The following is a 19785-nucleotide window of genomic DNA, read 5'->3' as shown; positions in this document are numbered from 1 at the left end:
GGTTCACTAGGTTGATTCCAGAGATGAGGGAGTTGACTTATGAAAGAAAATAGGTTGAGTAGTTTGGGCCTATACTCATTGGAGTTCAGAAGAATCAGAGGCGATCTTATCGAAACATATAAGATAATGAGGGGGCTCGATAAGGTGGATGCAGACAGGATATTTCCATTCATAGGGGAAATTAAAACTAGGGGACAAAGTCTCAGAATAAGGGGCAGCCCATTTAAAACTGAGATGAGGAAAAATTTCTTCTCTGAGGGCTGTAAATCTATGGAATTCTCTGCCCCAGAGAGCTGTGGAGGCTGGGTCATTGAATATATTTAAGGTGGAGATAGACAGATTTTTGAGCGATAAGGGAATAAGGGGTTATGGGGAGCGGGCAGGGAAGTGGAGCTAAGTCCATGATCAGAACAGCCATGATCTTATTGCATGGCGGAGCAGGCTCGAGGGGCCAAATAGCCTACTCCTGCTCCTATTTCTTATGTTCTTATGTACCCTATTTTAAGGCTGTTACCACCCCTTTAACAACGCATATGGGATCCTTGGCTTCATAAATAGAGACATCGAGTACAAAAGCAAGGAAGTTATGCTAATCCTTTATAAAGCACTGGCCAGGCCTCAGCTGGAATATTGTGTCCAATTGTGGACACTGCACTTTAGGAAGGATGTCAAAGCCTTGGAGATGATGCAGAGGATATTTACGAGACTGGTACCAGGGATAAGGGACTTCAGTTATGTGGAGAGACTGGAGAAGCTGGGATTGTTCTCCCGAGTGCAGAGAAGGTTAAAGGGAGATTTAATAGAGGTGTTCAAAATTATGAGGGGTTTTGATACATTAGATAAGGAGAAACTGTTTCCACTGGCAGGTAGGTAACCAGAGAACATAATTTGCAAAAAAACTAAGGGGGAACTGAGGAGAATTTTTTTTTTTGACACAGCGTGTTGTTGTGATCTGGAATGAATTGCCTGAAAAGGTGGTGGAAGTAGATTCAATCGTAACTTTCAAAAGAGAATTGAATGTATTCTTAAAAAGAAAACATATGCAGGGCTACGAGGAAAGAGCAGCAGAGTAGCACTAATGGGATAGTTCTTGCAAAGAGCTGGCACAGGCATGGTGAGCTGAGTGGCCTCCTTCTGTGCTATGAGTCTATGATTAACTCCAGGTGATGTCAGTCAAAATCTATGTTTCTAGAGTTCTATGGTTCTGCAATTGAATGTTTCTATAGCTATAAGCTGGATGGTTCTACTATGCTTTAGTACAGTGTTCTCTGGTTCTACATTGTATGGTTCTATAGTTCTATGGTTCTATGGTTTTATAGTTCCACCTTTCTTTGGCTCTTTGACCAAGAAATTCAACGCACTGAAAATGGGCGTAGAATCGGTGGAGTGATGTCTTTTGCTAACCTGAGAATCGAGCCAAATTCGGCTTCGGTCCTCATTTAAATGTTGCCTACTCGAAACGGACATCCTGCTGCAGCTCGCTCATTGGGTAGGAAATCAGCCAGCTTCTATGTTGAGCTGGCCAGCGCCTTAAGCCTATGGAAGGGTTGGAGGCAATCCTGGGGTTCAGGGAAGTGCCTGAGATATCTCGGTATCACCGCAGTTCCTTTCTGGACCTAGGAGGAACACTTCTGCTTTTCCTGATGCATGAAAATAAAAAATAAATATTTCCTGGGCCATTTTTTGAGTGGTATCCAGCAATCCCTGTTTCAGGTGGGCACTATGGATGACTAAAAGTCGCACGCGCCATTATGGCATCCGCCGCAATTGTGGCGTAGTTCAGCTGCAGCAGATTCCGATACAAAATTCAGAGATTTTACACTGGAAAAACGGGCTGCTGCGAGTTGAATTTGGTCTATAGTTCTTTGTCACTGAGGGAGAAGAGCTGCTCACTATATTGGTCATGATGACATCACAATGATGTCACAATGATGTTTTCTTGACACAATGGTTGTCAACCTGACCCACCTGATTTTACTATGGGATTGGCAAACAAACATTTTACATCAATTGCACAGGAAGATGACAGGCTAGAATTGTGTATGTGGTAGAACCAGAAATCTTCTTTAATCTGGTAGAGCAGCTGTGAGTGGAGATCTCTTTTTATGTGGTGATAATTTTATCCTAGTTTCTTTCCATTATCTATTTTCATCAGGTGAGACGATATAGTTTTAAAAAAATTCGTTCATGGGATGTGGACGTCGATGGTAAGGCCAGCATTTATTGCCCATCCCTAACTGCCCTTGAGAAGGTGATGGTGAGCCGCCTTCTTGAACTGCTACAGTCTGTGTGGTGAAGGTACTCCCACAGTACTGTTATGGAGAGAGTGCCTGGATTTTGACCCAGTGATGATGAAGGGGCGGCGATATACTTCCAAGTCAGCTTGGAGGGAAACTTGCAGGTGGTGGTGTTCCCAGGTGCCTGCTGCCCTTGTCCTGCTAGGTGGTAGAAGTCGTGGGTTTGGGATATGCTGCCGAAGAAGCCTTGATGAGTTGCTGCAATGCATCTTGTAGATGATATGCACTGCAGCCATGGTACACCGGTGGTGGAGGGAGTGAATGTTTGGTGGTGAATTGGGTGCCAATCAAGTGGGCTGCTTTGTTTTGAATGATGTCGAGCTTCTTGAGTGTTGTTGGAGCTGCACTCAGCCAGACAAGCGGAGAGTATTCCATCACATTCCTGACTTGTGCTTTGTCGATGGTGGAAAGGCTTTGGGGAGTCAGGAGGTGAGACACTTGCCGCAAAATAACCAGCCTCCGACCTGCTCTAGCAGCCACAATATTTATGTGGCTGGTCCAGATAAGTTTCTGATCAATGGTGACCCCCAGGATGTCGATAGTGGGGTATTCGCCGATGGTAATGCCATTGAATGTAACAGTGTGGTGATTAGTGTTGTGTATGATTGTTACAAGTTACTCATAGCTCTTGGTGGTTGTCTTCTCCGGGGCTAGTAAGTCCCTGACGAGACTGTAGATGGTGGGCCCACAACTGTTAAACAGGATGGCCTGCGTTTGTTCAGTAGCGTGGCCAGTGCATCCCTGTCCAGGTCGTTGGCTATAAAGAAGTGTTCCAATCTTTCCACAAAAGCATCCCAATCATCCCCCTCTGTAAATTGCTGAAAGTTGCTGAGGTTAGACATGTTGAGCGTGTAGTTTGTGACCTCGTATTCCCGTCGCCAGTTATTCTATATGTAGGCACCTTTAGTAATGACTCCATGAGGCAGAGTATGATACTTAAACTGTGCAGACCTGTAGTCCTTTACTTGCAGCTCCTGAGTGCCGACAACAAGCTGTGAGTTCCCTTTTATACTGGGTTACCTGCCGTATGCAGGTAACCCTTAGGTCTCCAGCAGCAGCACCCTCTGGTGTACAGGCAAGGTGTGTATAGTGTAAGGGTACATTCAGTGTTGCATAACAGTGTTACAGACACCACACAGTAAACAGGCATGCATACACAATACACAACAACACTTCCCCGGTAACCAAAAAAATTTAAAGGGGAAGTTTCAACTATTTGAGTACACGGTCTTTAAAGCTAAAGATGCAATTAAAGGGTGCAAGTATGAAAATGTATGCAATGTAACCATGAATTGTGATGCTGGTTTAACTAATGTGACTAATGAGATGAATGCAGGTATCAGTAAGGTTAAGAACAAATTTATTATGCTTAACAATAATGATAAAGAATGTGAAATGCCTAATGTAACCATGTCTGTTGAAACCAGGACACCCAAAAGTGATGCAAATGCTAGAATGTATAATGCAGGCTTGACTATGTGTGATCAGAGCCAAGGTGTCATGTATACTGGTAGGACACTGCCAAAGGACATTGGGTCCTACATGGACCATGTTGATGCCAATGGAATCCCCCTGTGGGAGACCCCGATGTCCAGCAGACTACCTGAACATGTAGCCTGGACCTTTGGAATGAATGTGATGCCCCTTGCAGGACACACACACAGGCAGTGGGAACAGACCCACTACAGGGACAGTGGTCAATGGGCAGCCCAGCCACCACCAATGGCAACCTGTATCAGATCAGCCCTACAACCCCTGGCCACCAGGGCCAACACCAGGAGCATGAGGCCAATACCCTCCAGCTTCCCTGGCAAGACCTGACCCTCCATCCCAATTGGTGGACAAGGAGCCCACCCAGTCTTGTGGCCCTGCCCACAACTACCCACATCACAGTGTATACATACCACCCACTGCTGCCGTGGCTATCCCCCTGAGGGATCCCACAACAGTAACGCCCACATGGTCTGTGTGTGAGGGAGGGGAAATGTACGAGGCCAGCCTCAAGTACAGGGTCACACCTGGCAACCACACAACCCTCACCACAACCTCCCATAGCCCACCACTGATCACCTCCCCTGGTCATGACAATAAGGATATGAAAAATGCTTAGGGGGGAAAGTGTTGTTGTGTATACATGCCTGTTTACTGTGTGATGTCTGTAACACTGTTATGCAACACTGAATGTACCCTTACACTGTACACACCTTGCCTGTACACAAGAGGGTGCTGCTGCTGGAGATCTAAGGGTTACCTGCACACTGCAGGTAGCATACCCTGCGTCGTGGAGTCATTACTAAAGGTGCCTACATACAGAATAACTAGACTCTCGCTTATTGGAGATAGTCATTGCCTGGCACTTATGTGGCACAAATGTTACTTGCCACTTGTCAGCCCAAGCCTGAATGTGGTCCAGGTCTTACTGCATGCGGGCAGTGACTGCTTCATTAACTGAAAAGTTGCGAATGGCACAGAACACTGACTGCATAGATTAGGGTAGCAGAATTTTTCTTGGAGATAGTGAGCCATTGTTTTTCATGTTTGATTGCAGGTGAGGTATTGTTTTATTTCAGGATTATGCTTTGTATTCATTGAAATACATAGAAGTTACAACAAAGAAACATGCCATTCAGTTCAACCAGTCCATATAGATGTTTACTCTCCATGTGAGCTACTGGGCCTAACCCACCCTGTTGCCATATCCCTTTATTCTTTGCCTTCTAATCTAATCACCAGAAAATTTCTCTGAGGTTCTTTGATCCACTGCCAAAACCCCATTTGCACATCTATCCAGGGATTTTAATAATCTCCCGCAGAAATTACAGTGACCAATCAGGAGTACCCCTGAGGAAATTCCTTGTGCTAGTTTCTGTTTCAACCAGTAGCCCTGGAAGTAATTCCACAGTAACTCTGTGTAAAGATGCTTCTCCTGCTCACAGTTTTAAATCTCTTACATTTAATCTTGTATCTATGCCACCTCATTCCCAACCCCTCAACTACTAGATGCAGTCTGTGTCTATCTACCTTGTCTCATCTTTTCCTAATTTTAAATACTTCTATCATATTGTCCTGTAATCGGCATTGTTCAAAGAAAAAAAAGCCCTAAATCTTTAAATCTTTCTTCATATTTGCATTTCCTCATGCTGCGCAACATCTTTTAATAGTTTGGTTGTTATAATGGTAGTGGATCGGTCACGTTTTAGACACCCTGCTTGATTTCCATTCCATTGAACCCCCTTTTATGCCCCTACCAAATATCAACTTTACACCTCAGAGACTAGGTTCAGATGAAGAAGGGGATTGATGGAGTCGTTAATATGAGCTCTTCTCTGGAAAGCAAAGCTCACCTGTAGTGGTCGTCCACCCTGTACATGAGATCAGACAAAGTATAACAAAATATCAGCACCTTCTTCACTGGAACTGTGACTTCTCTGTTTCATATATTACCCCTGGCTACATCGAGCACGTTACAACAACAACTTGTACTTTAATGTAAAAAATGTCCTAAGGCGATTCAAATGGATATGGAGCCAGTCAGGGAGAGGTTAGGTGTGGTGACCAATATTCCCTTTAAACTCCATGGATCCAGTGCAGTCAGCTTGCCAGCTTTTCAAAGCAAAAACCGTGCATGTACGGTATTTTGAATGGCCCGCGCAGCGCCAAGAAAAGTTACAAGGAACATTGATGGTGACCAAAAGCTTGATGGTAGAGATGGATTTTAAGAACAGTTTTCAAGAGTAGAGCAAATTGGAGATGCAGTGAGGTTTGGGGAGGGATTTCAAGAAAGTAGGACCCCGTTGACGGAAGGCTCCACCACCAATGGTAGGGCGAAGATAGGGTGTTTATGCAAAAGGACAGAGAGGAATGGCATTTTCATCAGCGATACAGTGCTGGAGGAGAATGCAGGGAAAGGGTAGGGTGAGGCTGTGGAGCATTTGAAGAAGAAGACAAGGATTTTAAGTTTATTGCATTGGGGTATGGGGAACCAATATAAGTCAATGTGGATGGGGTGATGGGCGAGCAAAACGTAATGCAGGACAGGATATGTGCAGCAAGTTTTGAACAAGTTGAAGTTGGTAAAGAAAGGCAGAATATTAGAGTTATCGAGTCTGGAGGTGACAAATGAATGGATAAGCAAAGCGGCTGAGGTAAGGGCAAAGGTGGTCTTTTAGATTTGAGACAGGTTGGTGGTAGGTTGTTCAAGTCGGCCCGGATCAGCATGTCTTTGCTAGTGTAGTGGTTGTACTCTCGGTAGATTGCATATTCACGGTATAGGTGTGGTGGTGCGATGTTTGCAAGCACGGGCAGCCAAGGTGTTGGTGTTGATAAAAGAAAACTGGTGATAATTCAGCTGGACATCAACAGATTTGACATGCGGACTTGATAACCATGCTGGAGAGCAGTACTCTGCTGTAGAGTACCTTAGCTCTTCGATCACAACTAATGTTGTCTCACAGGACACTAAACTTTCGTTAAATCAACCTCACGGTGACAGGAGCAAATCAGGCAGGATACACATAACACTCTACTTTGCCTCTTTTACAGTGTTATTGAATTACTGGCTCTCTGGCATGATGATCCTGAGGAGGTTCTACTTGACCTTGGTTTTGGCAAAGATGAGCCTGACATCTCTTCTAAAATTCCAGCTCGTTTCATCAATAGTTCTTCTGTTGCGATTGGAATAAATATAGGAGTGTTTCTGGATGCACAGAAGCTACGGATGGAAATGGAAAACCCCGATCTATACAGTAAGAAAGATTCTTCAGACGAGAACACGTTTTGGTTTAATGAGCTGGATGTCCTTTAGGTTTTGGTCCCTTACGCATCATGTACACATCTGTTATGTTTTCGGTATGACATCACAAACACACAGGCTGTAAGATGGCTGATAACATCAGGAAGCCTGTCAGGTGACCTGACCTATTTATTCTTGTAATACAGTAATGACTGTAAAGCCACAGTAGTCCATTGGGTAGAGCCATATATATTACACTTCTCCCTCCTTAATGAAGAAGTAATTATAACAAACAATCATCATACATGGTTATACATAACAAAGGATATGGACTTATTTTGCCATATTTACAAATCAAGCTTAACCACTTGTTTTCTGTTTCGAAGAGGATACTTTCACTCTTGAACAGAACCTTCTAAACGTGGTGTCAAACTTAGACTCATTCGAGGCTGATCCTGAGGAAAGTTTTCCCCCAAGGGATGCCCTTGATTTACATTTGAACTCTCTACAACTTCAGACTGTTTGTCTGCCTGACTCGGATTCGGACTTAAAATCTAACTTTCTCTTGAACTTGTTTCCAGTACATTTGATGTAGGATATGCTACTGATACTTTACTTGTATCAAAACTATCTGATGAGTCAGAAATAATCGAATCATTCCAACCTTTAACTCCATCCATGTCTGTAGGTAAAATATGATCAATGTAAACAAACCTAACTTGTCCATGATCAAACATCTTGACCAAATATGTACGAGGCCCACATATCTTCACCACTCTTCCTGGTAACCACTTTAACCATATACCGACTGCAGCTCTTAAAACAGCCTGATCATTTGAAACAGTTCATGCCCCATAGGCCCAACCCAGTTTCAGGAGTCACTTGTTCTATGTCACAGGAAGACTGTTTTAATGTGATTTAAAACTTCCGTTAAATTATCACCCTGAAGTTGCAAAAACGCCACTCTTCAGCATGAGGTATTTCTTACCAGAGAACAGATTGAAGAACCAGCAAATGAACCTCCCGCTGATTGTTCAATCAATGTGCCAGGTAAGTGAGACTCTGCAACATGTGCAGAGTGTCAGATTTGGGGTTTAAATTTTCTTCACACCACGATCTTTGATCTTCCCTTCTTGTGTCATTGACTGGCCAGGAGGGCAGGCAGGTGACCTACTCTCATAGCTCTGCTTCTTAGGTCTTGGTGCAAATCACTAAATGGATCAAAAACCATAAGACTCCATATAATACAACACAAAAGGCAAAACACAACAAAAACCAGAGTAACCCAATTCAGTCCACAGAAGGGACCAGAAATCACAAGTAAAATATGAAGAACCACAATAGAAATAATGATAGGATGAGATTTCCAGCATGCCCCACAAAATGGCTGAACTGGTAAACAAAATTAAGATGGACTTAATGTATTTGCTTCATGGATTCTTTGCTTAAGAATTCATAGCAACACATTGCTATTAAGAACTAATTGGTTTATTTACAAAGGTTTAACAATCACACTACAATTTACCAGCTCATCCACTAGGCTCACAACTGTGTCCTTCATCATGGATGACCTAGACCTAACTGTGGTTTTATTGAGTCTTGTGAACATCATGTGACTGGCTAAGCCAATCACAATGCAACAGCTCTACAACTATTTTAAAGTTGAACCGTAGATCAAGTGCCCCCTAATTAAAGGGGGGCACTAAAACTGACAAAATAAACCTATTAAACTATTGACATTAATGGATCAAATTAAAATTTGGTTGCCGGGGGTGATGATGCACTTCAGTCCCTCCGATGCCCACCTCTCATGGAAGGCTGCGAGCGTACCGGTTGTTACCGCGTGCTCCATCTCCAGGGACACCATGGCTCGGATATAACCGCGGAAGAGAGGCAGGCAGTCGGGCTGAATGACCTCCTCGACCGCCCGCTGCCTGGACCGGCTGCTGGCCCCCTTGGCCGTGCCCAGGTGCATTCCTACGAGGAGACTCTCGGACCTACCCGCTCCCCTCTGCACAGGGTGCCCAAAGATCAGGAGTGTGGGACTGAAGTGCAACCAGAATTTGAGGAGCAGTCCCTTCAAATAATGAAATAGGGGCTGTAACCTCACACATTCTGTAAAAACATGGAATACGGACTCCTCCAGACCACATAAATTGCAGGCGGCCTAGGAGCCTGTGAACCGACTTAATTTATTGCACAGGACTGCTCCGTGCAGCACCCTCCAGGCCAAGCCCCCAATAAATAGTGGGAGGACTCCCGCATAGTGTGCACTCCACTGGGGACCCCCGCCTCCTCCGGATGGCAAGATGGTGCGCTATGGCGTGTCCGGACGGCAGATGAGGATGGCAATGTGGAGCGTGTGCAGGAGCAGCCCGTACAGGAAACCCCTCTGCGTAGCAACAGCTCTACAAACATATGAGCATACTCACAAGTGCATACATTACAAGATTGGCAAAAATGCTCAAGTTGGCAGTCTGAGTGACCTTCCTTTATTTGTCTAATTTTTATGTTAACTATATGAAAGGACTAGTCAATTAAATGTAGTTACTTTTCAAGTCCCTACACACAATATGCATGCACCTAGTTCAATGCTTACAATATTAGGCAGTGAACGAACCAAGAAAATAGACACTAAAATTTAAATTACTCTATATATTGGCTAGTTGAACACCAAAACAAGGTGTGAGATACTACAGGCAAAATACTGCGTGGTTAATCTACTTGTGTCACCTCCTCTGCTAATTCTGGTGATAAATATAGTGATGCATGGATGCAGAGGTAACAAGTGATTTGTCATTTAGATCAGTGCCTATTATGATAGCAACAATGGTGTGTAAGAAGGTGCAAAACCAAGCCAATCATGTTGATTACGTATGCCATTTGGTGGTGTCCCACGTTATTGCTGTTATGGTTTCTGTGAGCTGGTAGCTGGTTGTGTAGTGGCCTTACAAAGTTGTTGCACAGCATTGAGTATTTATGGGCATTCTGGATGTTTTACTTTCTCTTGTTTATATTTTTTCCATAAACTTGTACTTTCAGTTGCCAATGCTGCACTTAAGCCAGATCTGATGTTGCATAAGTGCGCCTCTGAATGGTCTAGCTCCTAATTTGAAGATTCTACCCCCTTATTCTGGATTCCCCCACAAGAGAGGGATTAGAAAATAACAGGTGCTCCCGCTGATTTTTTTTCCCCTCCATTGGAGGTGCTGAGGCCAATTGTTGCTCCAGCTGATACAAGTTCACTTGGGCTCCCATAAAAATCCTCCTGGAAATAATTAGGGCTGTGATAAGTTCAAAAGGAAACTGTGTCTGATTGTGACAAAGCCCTTCCAAGGTAACACATTGATCGTCTCACAATAAATTCAGGGTCTGTTTCTCTCTTTTTTTTTTATCCCTCTCTTGTCCATTTAGGTCGTTTCCGGCAACTTGAAGTCTTACAACAAGTGACTGATGTATTCTCCTCCTTGTTTACGGAGGTGGCCACTCAAAATCTATCAGCTGAGCCCAACACTGAGGAGAAACATTCCCTGGAAACAAAAGAGAAATGCAGAAAACTGCTGCGAAGAGCGTCCCAAAAAAACCTCCTTCAGAACATTAAGGACTCTCAAAATTTCAAAGAAATTGGAGAAGGTAAAGAGAAACTTTCAAATTCTTCAGGAAGGGAAAGTCGAGCTGCGTTCAAATGTGCTCACCAGTCTATTCCTGAAGATAGCATTTTGGCACCATTGACAGCAGAGCAGAGTCAGGCCAAGAACAAGGCTCCTGATTTGCCTTTTAATTTGAAAGAGCCCCAAGCTTGTCTCTTGCTGGAAATGTCTGCCAAAGACGGAGACAAGGGGTTTCAATTCATCACGCCCCAGGCAAAGAAACTGAAACTCTGCACGAGTGATCAGCCACCGGATTCCTTCGAGATGGAAGAGGTAAGCCAAATCAAGAGAAGGATATTTATGTCACATAAAAGGAAACCAGCACACAAAAGTAGAATGACCAGTTGATACAGCTTAAACAAAGCATTGGTTAGGCCACAGTTAGTATATAGTATCCAGTTTTGGAAACCTTTTAAAAATATATATATATTCATTCATGGGACGTGGGCATCACTGACAAGGCCAGCATTTATTGCCCATCACTCAATACCCTTGAGAAGGTGGTGGTGAGCTTCTTGAACCGCTGCAGTCCGTGTGGTGAAGGTACTCCCACAGTGTTGTTAGGGAGGGAGTTCAAGGATTTTGACACAGCGACTATGAAGGAATGGCGATATATTCCAAGTCAAGATGGTGTGTGACTTGGAGGGAGATTGCAGGTGATGGTGTTCCCATGCGCCTGCTGCCCATGTCCTTCTAGGTGGTAGAAGTCACAGGTTTGGGAGATGCAGTCGAAAAGGCACATTATTGTAATGCATCTTGTAGGTGGTACACACTGCAGCCATGGTGCACAGGTATTGGAGAGAGTGAATGATTATGGTGGGGGATGGGGTGCCAATCAAATAGGTTGCTTTGTCCTGGAGATTCTTGAGTGTTGTTGGAGTTGCACTCATTCAGGCAAGTGGAGCGTATTCCATCACACTCCTAACTTGTAGATGGTGGAAAGGCTTTGGGAAGTCAGGAGATGAGAGACTCCCTGCAGAATAGCCAGCCTCTGACCTGCTCTTGTAGCCACAGTATTTATGTGGCTGGTCCAGTTAAGTTTCTGATCAATGGTGACCCCCAGGATGTTGATGGTGGGATATATTTGGTAATGCTGTTGAATGTCAAGGGGCGGTGGTTAGACTCTCGTTTGTTGGACATAGTTATTCCCTGGCACTTGGGTGACGCAAATGTTACTGCCACTTATCAACCCAAGCCTGAATGTCATCCAGTTCTTGCTGCATGCGGGGATGGACTGCTTCATTATCTGAAGTCAGTGCAGAGTTTTCCCCCTGATTCCCATTGACTTCAATTTTACTAGGGCTCCTTGATGCCACACTCGGTCAAATACTGCCTTGATGTCAAGTGCAGTCACTCTCACCTCACCTCTGGAATTCAGCTCTTGTCCATGTTTGGACCAAGGCTGTAATGAGTTCTGGAGCTGAGTGGTCCTGATGGAACCCAAACTGAGCATCGTTGAGCAGGTTATTGGTGAGTAAGTTCCGCTTGATAACACTGTTGACGGCACATTCCATCACTTTGCCGATGATTGAGAGTAGACTGATGGGGTGGATATTGGCTAGATTGGATTTGTCCTACTTTTTGTGGACAGGTCATACCTAGGTAATTTGCCACATTGTTGGGTAGATGCCAGTGTTGTAGCTGTACTGGAACAGCTTGGCTAGATGTGTGGCTAATTCTGGAGCACAAGCCTTCAGCACCAAAGCCGGGATGTTGTCGGGGCCCATAGCCTTTGCTGTATCCAGTGTGTTCAGCTATTTCCTGATATCATATGGAGTGAATGGAATTGGCTGAAGACAGGCTCCTGTGATGGTAGGGACTTCAGCAGGAGGCCAAAATGGATCATCCACTTGGCACTTATGGCTGATGATGGTTGTGAACATGTCAGCTTTGTCTTTTGCTACTATAGGAGGGATGTAAAAGCCATGGAGAGATTCACTGAGTTGATCCCAGGGATGAGAGGCTTAGTTATGAGTAAAGAGTAAAGGCTCTTTTCATTAGAATAAATATGTTTAGGAGGGGATCTGATAGAGGTCTTCAAAATTAGGAGGGGTTTTGATAAAGTAAATCATGGAAACTTTCTATTTGCTGGTGAGTCGATACCTAGATGGCATAAATGTAAAATTAGTACCAAAAAAACAAAGGGAGATTTTTTTTAAAGAGCGTTGATAGGACATGGAATGCTTACCGGAAACAATGATTGAAGCATAATCCATAATAGATTTTTAAAGGAAGTGGATAAATACCTGAAAAAATTAAAAGGCTGTGGGAAAAGTGCAGGGGAATGGGACAATTTGGATATTTTTTTCAGGGAGCCAGTCCAGCTGTGATGAGCTGAATGGCCTCCTTCAATGCTATAAAATCCTGTGATTCTATGTGCAGGGATTTGAACACTCATTAGTTAACTGGGCTATTCATGAACTGCAGATTGAGAGACAGACACAACATAATGGAATCCCTACTAAAGGAGAATGTAGAAGAAAATCTAGAAGGCAAAATATAATAATGAATAGTCAGCATGGATTTGCTTGACCAACCTCTCAGAATTTTTTTGAAGAGGTAACAGCGAAAATATACAAGGGTAATTCAGTAGATGTAATTTATCTAGATTTTCAAAAGGCCTTCGATAAGGTACCCCATAATAGACTGATGAACAAGGTCAGAGAATGCGGAGTCAGGGGACAAGTAGCAGAATGGATACTTAGCTGGCTTCAAGACAGAAAGCAGAGAGTAGGAGTAAAAGGTAGCTATTCACAGTGTCAGAAGATGGGTAATGGTGTTCTACAAGGATCAGTTCTGAGACCACTATTTATATTAACGATTTAGACTTTGGAATCAAAACCACAATATCTAAATTTGCGGGTGTCATCAAATTGGGGGGATAGTCAATACTGAGGAGGACTGCAACAAATTACAGGTGGACATTAATAAACTTGCAGAATAGGCATATCATTGGCAAATTAAATTCAACACAGATAAATGGGGAGATCACTTATTACTTGGAGGGTGCGAGTCTGGGTGGGGTAGAGGAGCAAAGGGATCTCGGAGTACAAATACACAAACCACTACAAGTAGCGACACAGGCTAACAAGACCATAAAAAAAGCAAACCAGGCACTAGGTTTTATTTCTAAAGGGATAGAATTGAAAAGTAGTGAAGTTATGCTGAACTTGTATCGAGCCTTGATTAGACCACACTTAGAGTATTGCGTACAGTTCTGGTTGCCATATCATAAAAAGGTAATAGAGACACTGGAGGGGTGCAGAGAAGATTTACAAGGATGATACCAGAATTGTAAGGGTATACCTATCAGGAAAGGATGAACAGGCTGGGTCTCCTTCTGATTGAAAAAAGCAGATTGAGGGGTCACCTAATAGATGTCTTTAAAATTAGGAAAGGTTTTGATAGAGTAGACAAAGAGAGAGTGTTTCCAATGTGGGGAAGAGCAAAACTGGAGGCCATCAATATAAGATAGTCACCAATAAATCAAATAGGGAATTCAGGAGAAAATTATTTACCCAGAGATTGGTGAGAATGTGGAACTACCACAGCGAGTAGTTGCAGCAAATAGTATAGATACATTTAAGGGAAAGGTAGATAAGCATATGAGGGAGAAGGGAATAGAGGGTTATGCTAATAGAGTTAGATGAGGAAAGATGGGAGTGGAGCATAAACACCGGTATGGACTGGTTGGGCTGAATGGCCTGTTTCTGAGTCTTATGCGCTATTTGCAGAAGTGCTAGCTACCTGCTCCAAGAGAATGAAATGTTCAATATTTTCTTCAGCCATAGCCATAGAAACAAATGTGGGGCGGTCAAGGGGGTCATTTGGCGTGACTGCCGGCCTCTCTTCCACGGTTACGTTCGCGGTCGGGTGTCACTAGAGATGGAGCACGCGATGTTCATCGGCATGCTCGAGGCCTTCCGCGACCGGGGGGACTGGAGTGCTTCATCACCCCCCGGAACAGAATTTTAATTTATTTTTATTAAGTTTCAGTTAAACTTTTAGAGCTAGAATTTGCATTGTTTCATCGCCCGTTTTCTCAGCGGTATTGGCCGTTTTGACCAAGAACCGGGTCGGCAAAAAATTCCCCAGCTGAGGCACGCCGGCGGTTTCGAAGTACCACTGGGGAGCAAACCGCCAGCGTGCAACATCCACAGATTGCCCTGGCGCGATCTTTGGCTGAGCGGGAACCCGTAGGTACGTATAAAAATATATTTTAAATAACGCCCATGAGGATTAGCGGAGCTGGGCTGTAGGTAAGTAGGTCTGCAAGAAAAAGGTAAGTGATTGTTTTTTTTACTATTTATTTAAAAAATTTTCAGCAAGCTATCACCAGCAATAATCTTCCCAGCCTTGGAGGTTTTTTGGGTGGCAATCGGGCACTGGCGGGCTTTGGGGAAATTCTAGCCCCAATTAGTTTAAGTTACAGTTGATTGATTGTGGTCCTTTAAGAAGGGGGCACTTGTTATCTTTTTTTTTTTAAATTAGGAGGAAGGGGTCTCAGAGAGAGAGGGGAGAATAACAGAGAAAGAGAGAGGGGGGTGGGAAGGGGGGGGGGACTGCGAGGGCAGGTCTCCCCTCGCAGCTGTGGGTGGGTGCAATCCCCAGATGGCAAAAACACAAACACAGTCTTTGGGATGGTCTTCAGGTGAGGGGAGAAGATGTCTTCACCTGGGGCAGCTGGAGCCAACCAGGCACACACTCCCAACGATGTTTAATTAGGTGATGAAATTCTTGAGCCTGGTAGCTCCAGCTATCCCAGGCTAGGCAATTGGGGGGGGGGGGGTTCAATTGTGTGTGGGGCCTAGTTGTAAGCAAGGAGGGGGCACTTGTTAACTCTTTTGAGTTTACCTGCGAAAACATAAAACATTAAACGGTGCCACCCGACCTGGGTGACACTCCAGACATTTACAAGGCCCTTTTTTTTTTCCCCCTTTTTTTTTTGTGTTTTTTTTTTTGGGGCACTAAAATCACAATTTTCCCCAGTGCCCCCTATAAAAGGGAAGGGGGACACTAAAAGCACCGGCAATTAAAACAAATTAAACTTAAAAACGTAAAATCAAATTAAAATTTGGTTGCCGGGCGTGATGATGCACTCCAGTCCCTCCGGTGCCCACCTCTCGCGGAAGGCCGCGAGCGTACCGGTGGACACCACGTGCTCCATCTCCAAGGACACCCTGGACCGGATGTAAGAGCGGAAGAGAGGCAGGCAGTCAGGTTGAACGACCCCCTCGACCGCCCGCTGCCTGGACCGGCTGATGGCACCCTTGGCCGTGCCCAGGAGCAGTCCTACGAGGAGGCCTTCGGACCTACCCGCTCCCCTCCGCACAGGGAGGGGGCACTTGTTACCTTTTAATTGGTGATCACACCTGTCATCAATCAAAATAATTAATATAAAAGGTAGCACCAAATGAGGAAACCATTAATTCATCTCAGTTTGGAAAGTCCCTATCATGCTCCACTTGAACAGTTCTAGGGTTTCTACCTTCACTATCCTACCTGAAAGTCCTTCCAATCTGGTGATCTCTCTTTCTTTGAGTAGCCTGAAATTCATCTTTAAATGGGTGAGCTGGCTGTAAAGGTAGGACAGATGCCAACAGCTTGCCCAAATAACTGGGAATCCCAAAATTGGACCTCGGGTCCCAGTTAGGGTGCACGCTGCATGCGCGGTGACCATCTCAAGCCCAAAAGCATGACTGCATTAAGAAAAGGACTGGCAGTTCAATATTGCGGGGTACAATGTATTTAGAAAGGATGGGAAAGTAAGACGGGGGAATGGAGGCAGTATAGCTGTATTAATTAGAGATGACATGGCAGTAGAAGAAAGGGACATAATCAACATTAAGATAGAAACAGAATCCATATGGATTAGATAGTGGAAGAGAAGTGGAGAAAGAAATATGTAAGCAAATCTATGAAATGAGTAAAAGACATCAACTATCCACATAAACTGGCAAGAAGGGGTAGGGAAAATGGAAAAGGGAATGGCATTTTTACAATATGTACAGGATTCCTTTTTTACCGAGTGCATAAGAAGCCCAATAAGAAAATGAATAAGACTTGCATTTATATAGCAACTTTCATGACCTCAGGACATCTCAAAGTGCTTTGCAGCCAATTAAGTACTTTTTTGAAGTGTAGTCACTGTTGTAATGTAAGAAACACGGCAGTCAATTTGTGCACAGCAATGTGATAATGACCAGATAATCTGTTTTAGTGATGTTGATTGAGGGATAAATATTAGCCATGACACTGGGGATAACTTCCCTGCTCTTCTTCAAAATAGTGCCATGGGATATTTTACGTCCATATGAGAGAGACCTCGCTTTAACATCTTCTCCAAAAGACAACGCCTCTGACAGTGAAGTACTCCCTCAGTACTGCACTGGGAGTGTCAGCCTAGATTTTTGTGCTCAAGTCTCTGGAGTGGGCCCACAACTTTCTGACTCAGGTGAAAGTGCAACCAATTGAACCACGGCTTACACTATACGCAGCTTGTACATCAGAAGATATTGTGGGATGTGAGAAGAAGGATAACGTGTGGGGATACCTGCATCTTGTATTCTTTCAGGCCCGCCGCTGGCCAAGGGCTCAGCCATGCCCCTGCCGAGAATGACCAGCACCTTCTCCTTCAAGGGAGTGAGGTGAGACGAGGAATGTGAGGTGTGCCTCATGTTTGGTAGAAATTATTGTTAGTAGGAGGGCCAGTATGGCTCTCAGCAAGAGGCCTTAAGCAACTAGGGTCTTCTGAGAGCACTGCTCTTACCTCCACTTAAGTCAGGACCAATGGATTAGGTGGTTCTGCTTCACCAAGGAGGTGGTCATATAACTCTGCCAGCTCCTGCAACCAGATCTGCAGCCTCAGAACAGGATGACCATAGCTCTCCCAGTGGTCCTCAAATTCATTGTGGCCCTCAGTATCTTCGCCAGAGGATCCTTCCGGTCTGCAGCAGGAGACAGTGCTAACATCTTCCAGTTCAGGGATGATATATTAGAGGGATCATCAAATGAGGCCATATGGGTCGAATTGAAAAATAAAAAAGGGGCGATCACACTGCTGGGCGTGTATTATAGACCCCCAAACAGTGGCAGGGAGATGGAAGAGCAAATGTGTAAGCAAATTTCTGTGAAGTCCAAAAACCATAGGGCAGTAATAATAGTGGATTTTAACTATCCCAATATTGATTGGGACAAATATAGTGTGAAGGGCATAGGAGGTGCAGAATTCTTAAAATGCATTCAAGAGAATTTTTTAGTCACTATGTAACAAGCTCAACACGAGAGGGGGCAGTTTTGGATTTGGTTTTGGGGAATGAAGCTGGGCAGGTGGAAGGGGTATTAATGGGAGAGCACTTGAGTGCCAATGACCATAATTCAGTCAGATTCAAGGTAGTTATGGATAAGGACAAGGATAGACCAGGAATAAATGTCCCAAATTGGGGAAAAGCTAATTTTACTAAGTTGAGAAGTGATTTGGCCACAGTGGACTGGAAATAGCCACTTGTAGGTAAATTGGTGTCAGAACAGTGGGAGTCATTCAAGGAGGAGATCCGGAAGGCTGAGGCCAAACATGTGCCCTTAAAGAAAAAGGGTGGGAATAACAATTCTAAAGCTCCCTGGATGTTTAGAGACTTACAGGGAAGGATAAAGAAAAAAATAGAAGCTTATGTCATATACCAACGGCTAAATACTATAGAATCTTTGGAGGAATATAGAAAGTTCAGAAGTAAAATTAAAAAGGATATTAGGAATGCTAAGAAAGAGCATGAAACATTCTTGGCTGGTAAAATTAAGGAAAACCCCAAAATGTTCTATAAATATATTAAGAGCAAGAGGATAACTAAAGAAAGGGTCGGGCCTATTAGAGCCAGTGAAGGTAATCTCCGTGTCGAGGCGGAAGATGTTGGTATTGTTTTAATGAATACTTTGCGTCTGTTTTCACAAAAGAAAGGGGCAGTACAGAAAATGCTATCGAGGAGGAATGTGAAATTCTGGATGAAATAGTGAGAGAGGAGGTATTAAAGGGTTTAGCAGCTTTGAAAATGAAATGCATCCCAGGCTGTTGAGCGAAACAAAAGAGGAAATAGCAGAGGCCATGACCATCATTTTCCAGTCCTCTTTGGATTTGGGCATGGTGCTGGAGGTCTGCTAAGGTGATACCCTTGTTGAAGAAGGGAGAAAGGGATAGGTCAAGTAATTACAGGCCCTGTCAGCCTAACCTCAGTGGTGGGAAAATTATTGGAAAAAATCCTGAAAGACAGGATAAATCTACATTTAGAAAGGCAAGGATTAATTAGGGACAGTCAGCACGGGAAGATCAAGTTTGACTAATCTGATTGAATTTTTTGAGGAGGTAACCAGGAGGGTCGATGAGGGTAATGCGTACAATGTAGTGTATATGGACTTTAGCAAAGCTTTTGATAAGGTCCCACGTGGTAGACTGGTCACGAAGGTTAAAACCCATGGGATCCAAGGCAAAGTGGCAAGTTGGATCCAAAATTGGCTTAGAGGTAGGAAGCAAAGGATAATGGTTGATGGATGTTTTTGTGACTGGAAGGATGTTTCCAGTGGGGTTCCGCAGGGCTCAGTACTGGATCCTTTGCTTTTTGTGGTATACATCAATGATCTAGATTTGATTATAGGAAGTATGATTAAGAAGTTTGCAGATGATACTAAAATTGGCTGTGTGGTTGATAATGAAGAGGAAAGTCATGGACTGCAGGAGGATATCAATCTACTGGTCAGGTGGACAAAACGGTGGCAAATGGAATTTTAATTCGGAGAAGTGTGAGGTAATGCACTTGGGGAGGGCTAATAAGGACAGGTTATACACCTGTAGGCCACTTAGAAATGTAGATGAACAAAGGGACCTTGGAGTGCTTGTCCGCAGATCCCTGAAAGTAGCAGGCCAGGTTGGTAAGGTGGTTAAGAAGGCATATAGAATGCTTGCCTTTATTGACCGAGGCATAGTTCATATAAGAGCAGGGAGGTTATGCTTAAATTGTGTAATACTCTGGTTGGGCCACAGCTGGAATACTGCATGTAGTTCTGGTTGCCATATTATAGGAAGGACGTGATTGCACTAGCGAGGGTGCAGAGGAGA

At 44.0% G+C, this 19785-nt stretch overlaps 1 protein-coding gene across 1 annotated transcript in view; it reads left to right on the top strand.

The window, feature by feature from the left end:
• The window catches only part of itprid1 (ITPR interacting domain containing 1), a 185103-nt gene that overhangs the window by 27955 nt on the left and 137363 nt on the right, over positions 1-19785 (top strand). Inside the window, exons 7-8 of the mRNA XM_070874657.1 lie at positions 6840-7042; positions 10444-10952. Of these exons, the coding sequence (XP_070730758.1) occupies positions 6840-7042; positions 10444-10952 (712 nt within the window). The remainder of the gene's footprint in view (positions 1-6839; positions 7043-10443; positions 10953-19785) is intronic.

Source organism: Pristiophorus japonicus, chromosome 1 (genome assembly GCF_044704955.1).
Source record: "Pristiophorus japonicus isolate sPriJap1 chromosome 1, sPriJap1.hap1, whole genome shotgun sequence".
NCBI classification, from domain to species: domain Eukaryota; kingdom Metazoa; phylum Chordata; class Chondrichthyes; family Pristiophoridae; genus Pristiophorus; species Pristiophorus japonicus.
This window is presented reverse-complemented; position numbering and strand designations above follow the sequence as displayed.